Raw genomic sequence first — 6,134 nt, forward strand, 5'->3', positions numbered from 1 at the left:
AAAACCGTCTCTCTCCTTCCCGGCTCCCCAGGATCCTGGGTTTGGGGTGGGTTCACGGCCGAAATTTAGCCAAATCCGGCGCTAGTCGAGCTCGTGGGGACGCGAGTGGGACTTTTTTCGTCCACCCGCGCCCAAAAAGTGCTCCTTGGGGCTTCCTGGGGGACGGACGGAGATGCTCTTACACACCAGAAGCAGAAGCAAGTGGAACTGCAGCTGAGGCTACTCCTAGCACCCCGTCAACCCCAACGGTGCCACAACCTGGCATAATGGGTGGGTATGACGTGAGCCCAGAGAGTTCAGTGCTGGACCACAAGGTTACCGTAACATTCAGGAATGAGCTCTGCAGACGATTTTTTGGACGACAAGCCTACCAAGCCGTCCATGCATGGCACCAAACAGCTGCGCACCGCAGGATGGGGCATCGTGCAATGGTCGTGCATATCATTCATAGTGTGCAGAGCAGTTCCGTTCAGGAATTTGCTGGATAACACGTCTCCCTCTGAGCTAGACCTCGAATATGACAATTTGTGTATGTTGGGAATAGAGGAGCCTACAACTCTAGATGAAACAAAGAAAGAAGCATTTTGGCAAAGAGCCATGGATGCAGAGATGTTGGTCTCAAATCGATCATGGTTGACCCTCCAGCAGATTAGAAGGCTCTTGGTCTCAAATGGGAATTGAAAGTAAAGAAATAGATGGGTTTGGTGAAATGAGTAGCACAAAAAAGGAGTACCTTGAAGATTACATCAACGAAAACTGCCTTATTGCTGGACTTTCCACCATGACTGTAAGAAATCAATGGCAACAGGAAAGCAATCCCTGGAACCATATGGATTCAAATGAGGCCGATGTGTACTGTGTAATACTCCCTTCATTCATATTTTTCTGAATCAAATGTATATAGACACGTTTTAATGTGTTTGTTCACTCATTTTAGTCCGTATGTAGTCTATATTGAAATATGTAGAACATCTTATATTTGTGAACAGAGGGAATAGTAAAGTGAAAACAATCTCAATGTGTACTGTGCAACAATACAGTAGCTGGTGTTCTTGTAGGAGAAATGACATTCTCACGTCTTTGTTTACAATAGTGAAAAAAAGAATATAAACCCCCGGTGGGGACCTCTGTTAAGTGTTCTATAAAAAAGCTGGCCTTTGCCTTTTCTCAAAAGAAAAAAAAAGATTACAAATTCTCCTGTCTAATTAGGAAATAGAGAATGTGCAGATTGAAACCAAAATTATCTTCCTCTATACGACGAAGCTGCAAAAATAAAACTGGATGGAACTGGGGATTTTCCCTTTGATTCAAAAAGAAAACATAATCTGTTCATAAGATCCAAATGGCATCTTTTCATTGTATCATATTCTAGTTTGAACATCAGAAAGCCTAAAAGAGCAGTTTAAAAGTCCTCTCATGATAAAAATAACAAACATCTGAAGTTCATTTAACTGGATATTATTCAAGCTCAAGCAATTTAAAAAGCAAAATCAAGTGTATTCAGATCATGAAATCAGTCAGACAGTCAAAGTGAATTTTTATGGAATTAATAACACGCTTCATAGTTTCTGACCTAAAATCCTGAACAATTCAAGAGAATTAAAGCATGGAGACCATGGTATAACATAAGGTATGAGTACTGTAAAGACAATGAAACTTGCACTTAGTAAAACATCACAAAAATCTTTTTCTCTGGTATCCATTAACTTGGGTCATAGACCTCCTTTTACTGTTCTTCCAAAATTCATCCTTCTTTTCCTTCCTATGCTTTAAGCTAGATTTTCCTTTTACAACTCCTGCAATGGCACTCTTATCCTTTATGTTTTCCCTTGCAGATTTCACATCCAAGGTATTCAACAGCTTTCTGTATGACTTAGCATCAGGCAGTTGTCCATTTCGAACCATCTGTTTGTGGTAATAGAATGCTCTCGAAAAGTCGCGGACGCGAGCATATGCGTATATCATTGTAGAATATGTAACTGAATCTGGTTTTAGTTCCAGAGTAGACATCTCTTTCAGGAGTTGGGGCAATTTGTAATGCTGTCCTCCCTTTGCATAAGCATTCATCAATATGTTGTAGGTCATCGCCGTAGGAGGTAAACCTATGTTTCCAAACTCACATATTACATCTCTTGCCTGAACATACAACCCATGTTTCGCCAAACCATCAAGTACCATGTGAAATGTGACTCTAGTGCATCCAACCTTTTCATCGGTCATTGATTTCCATGTCTCCATTAACTTCTCTATGTTACCAGCCCTCCTAAATATGTCAAGCAAAGCTGTATATGTTTCTAAGGAAGGTTTAAGTCCTTCTCTTTTCATATCTAAATATGCAGTGTGAGCTTTTTCATACTGTCCACTCACTGCATATGCACAAATCAGTGATGTGTACGAGGAAGATGTTGCCTTGATGTCACCTTTCTTCATCCTCAGGAAAGCATCTTCAGCCTTTTCGATCATTTTTTTCTGCCGCCCATAGGCACTTATGAGGCAGTTGTATGACCTAGCATTTGGCTGAAATCCCAAATCGTGCATCTCCAGAAGTAACGATTCAACAACTTCTGGCTGCAATCTTCTACTGTAAGCATCCATAAGGATATTATAAGTCACCCTTGTTGGTTTTAAGCCTCTCTCTTTCATCTCAGCAAAGAGCCCCTCAGCTTCTTCAATTTGACTGCATTTGCAATATACATTCATTATTGCGTTATAAATGCTCGTGTTTGACGGAATTCCTCTCTTCTCCATTTCTGATTGGAAGATAAGAGCTTCTTTCTTCAGCCCCTCATCACAAAATATCTTAATTAGAGAAGCAGAGACACCCAAGCTCCACTTGACACCTTTTCTGTTCATTCGTTGGAAGAACTCCCATGAATCCTTGGCTGATGCCTTGCGCCTCTTCATTACCATTAACATGATCGAGGATGTTATGTGGTCAGGTTGGACATTGTTCTTCTCCATACTCTCGAATATTTTCCAGGCATCATCATATCTGGAGCGAGTAGAAAAATGTTCATCACACCAAATAATACATAGCTTACCACAGAAGAAATGTAGCATGTTAGAATCTCCATTGGTGTTCATGCTTAGTTAGGACAGAGCAAAAACCATAAAGACTTGAAACTATGCAAACCTATCAATGAACAATTCTCATGCTAGCACATCTATTATAAATATGTTGCTCGTAGTTTTCTTAATTTGCATCCCAAGATAACGATGAAGTTCATACCAAAGAATTTACAGATAGCGGAGCAAATCAAACTGACTTGGATCCTCTGTTGATCAATAACTAACAATATGCTTAATCCTTTTTCTTTTGTAATGTAGGAAAAGGTTAATGGAAATGCCATTTAGAAATAGGGAAGTAGATAAAAGTCACTTCGATCTAAGTCGGTCAATAAGTAACTACTAACTCCTAAGTAATCTTGCAAAAGTGATAGCATGAATGAAACTAATATGATCACTCATCACTCCCTGTCACACCAATCAAGACAGTGCTCACCTTCCACAGTAGGCAACACCAGACATTGCAGCATTGTACAGAACCGCCTCACGAAATCCCCTCTCCGGCGGCAAACTTCCCAGAATCTCCAAGATTTCATCGGCCATCCGTGCCCGTCCAAGCACCACGAGAGCCACCAACCATGCCTGCGGCGACAACGAAATCGGCCGCTCCTCGGGCGCCCGCATCCACCGGAACAAGTGGAGGCACCCCAACGCCAGGCGCTCCTCACCCATCCTCCTCATCAACTCCACGCACTCGTCCTCGTCGAGTGCACCGCGGCTGTAACCAGCCAAGAACCCAGCGAGCCCAGGGCCGTCCGCCGCCACTGGGCTCCTCGCAAAGGCGAGAATTTCTTCCATTTCTGCAGTGGTGTTGGTGCTTGCCCCTTCTTGGCTTCGCAAGAAGTAGCTCGCGTCCAGCCACGGGCAGTCCCCGCCGTCTTCATCTTCTTCTTCCTCCTCCTCCTCCTCCTCTTGTCGAAGCTGTTCCTGGGCCTGCGCTCGTGACGGGCTGGCAGGTGGATCCCACTCACCCACCTCGTATTCTTGGAGCTGCTCTCCCTCCTCTGCGCCGTCGCCATTGGGTGGATCCCATCCGTGGCCGCCCTTTTCGTCATTCAGGGTATCGACGAGGTGGGCTCCGGAGGGGCTGGTAGCCGGGCTCCACATATCCTCTTCCCCGTCATGCTCGTCGTCGTCTGGCTGGCGGGCGGCTGGTTGGTTACGTCGCCGCGGGGAATGGAGGAAGCATTTGGAGGTGGAGGATTTCAGAGGGCGGCGAAGGAGTCGAAGGATTGGTTGGTTCGGGGAGGCGACGGAGAAGGAGCAAGAGAGCAGCGGATGAGATGCCACAGCCATATGCGACGCCGTGTCTCACCAGGAGCCAAAATCCTTCCTCAGCCGACGAACAGAGGACGCCGTTTCTCACTCTCAAATCACCAAATTCCTTCCCAATCTCCAATTTCTCAAATCACCAATTCCCAAGTTGGTTGAGGTAATCTTCTCCGATTCCCCTTTTCTTATTCTTATTGTTTTGGTTGCATTTTTAGCTTAAGTTTTCTCTCTAAAGTATTCTTCAAAAATTCTGTTTTTATTATTTATCTATTCGAGGACGAGCAGGAATTAAGATTGGGGATGCTTGATACGTCTTCAACGTATCTTAATTGTTCCATGCTATATTATCTACTGTTTTGGACATTATTGAGCTTTATTATCCAGTTTTATATTATTTTTGGGACTAACCTATTAACCGGAGGGCCAGCCCAGAATTGCTGTTTTTTGCCTGTTTTAGGGTTTCGAAGAAAAGGAATATCAAACGGAGTCCAAATGGAACGAAACCTTCGGGAACGTGATTTTCTCAACGAATAAGACCCAGGAGACTTGGACCCTACGTCAAGACACAAAAGAGGAGGCCACGAGGTAGGGGGCACGCCTACCCCTCCCCTCCAGGCGCGCCCTCCACCCTCGTGGCCCCCCTGTTGCTCCACCGACGTACTCCTTCCTCCTATATATACCTGCGTACCCCCAAACGATCAGATACGGAGTCAAAAACCTAATTCCACTGCCGCAACTTTCTGTATCCACGAGATCCCATCTTGGAGCCTGTTTCGGAGCTCCACCGGAGGGGGCATCGATCACGGAGGGCTTCTACATCAACACCATAGCCCCTCCGATGAAGTGTGAGTAGTTTACCTCAGACCTACGGGTCCATAGTTATTAGCTAGATGGCTTCTTCTCTCTTTTTGGATCTCAATACAATGTTCTCCCCCTCTCTTGTGGAGAACTATTCGATGTAATCTTCTTTTTGCGGTGTGTTTGTTGAGACCGATGAATTGTGGGTTTATGATCAAGTCTATCTATGAACAATATTTGAATCTTCTCTGAATTCTTTTGTGTATGATTGGTTATATTTGCAAGTCTCTTCGAATTATCAGTTTGGTTTGGCCTACTAGATTGATCTTTCTTGCAATGGGAGAAGTGGTTAGTTTTGGGTTCAATCTTGCGCTGTCCTTTCCCAGTGACAGTAGGGGCAGCAAGGCACGTATTGTATTGTTGCCATCGAGGATAACAAGATGGGGTTTTCATCATATTGCATGAGTCTATCCCTCTACATCATGTCATCTTGCTTAAGGCGTTACTCTGTTTTTAACTTAATACTCTAGATGCATGCTGGATAGCGGTCGATGAGTGGAGTAATAGTAGTAGATGCAGGCAGGAGTCGGTCTACTTGTCTCAGACGTGATTCCTATATACATGACCATACCTAGATATTCTCATGACTATGCTCAATTCTGTTAATTTCTCTCGAGAGAAGCCACTAGTGAAACTTATGACCCCCGGGTCTATCTTTATCATATTAATCTCCTACTACTTAGTTATTTCCTTTGCTTTTTTACTTTGCATTTATTTTACTTTGCATATTTATTACAAAAATACCAAAAAAATTATCTTATCATATCTATCAGATCTCACTCTCGTAAGTGGCTGTGTAGGTATTGACAACCCCTATTCGCGTTGGTTGCGAGGATTTATTTGTTTTGTGCAGGTACGAGGGACTCGCGCGTAGCCTCCTACTGGATTGATACCTTAGTTCTCAAAAACTGAGGGAAATACTTACGCTACTTTGCTGC

General features: G+C 43.8%; 1 protein-coding gene across 1 annotated transcript; it reads right to left on the bottom strand.

The window, feature by feature from the left end:
- Positions 1–1,520: 1,520 nt before the first annotated feature.
- LOC125538129 (pentatricopeptide repeat-containing protein At5g50280, chloroplastic) lies at positions 1,521–4,495 on the bottom strand. The gene is made up of 2 exons (XM_048701429.1): positions 3,503–4,495; positions 1,521–2,992 (listed from the first exon to the last, which is right to left on the bottom strand). Exons 1-2 carry the CDS (start codon positions 4,360–4,362, stop codon positions 1,675–1,677), a joined length of 2,178 nt encoding a protein of 725 aa, XP_048557386.1. The 5' UTR covers positions 4,363–4,495; the 3' UTR covers positions 1,521–1,674.
- Between the last annotated feature and the right edge of the window lie 1,639 nt (positions 4,496–6,134).

Source organism: Triticum urartu, chromosome 2, assembly GCF_003073215.2.
Source record: "Triticum urartu cultivar G1812 chromosome 2, Tu2.1, whole genome shotgun sequence".
NCBI classification, from domain to species: domain Eukaryota; kingdom Viridiplantae; phylum Streptophyta; class Magnoliopsida; order Poales; family Poaceae; genus Triticum; species Triticum urartu.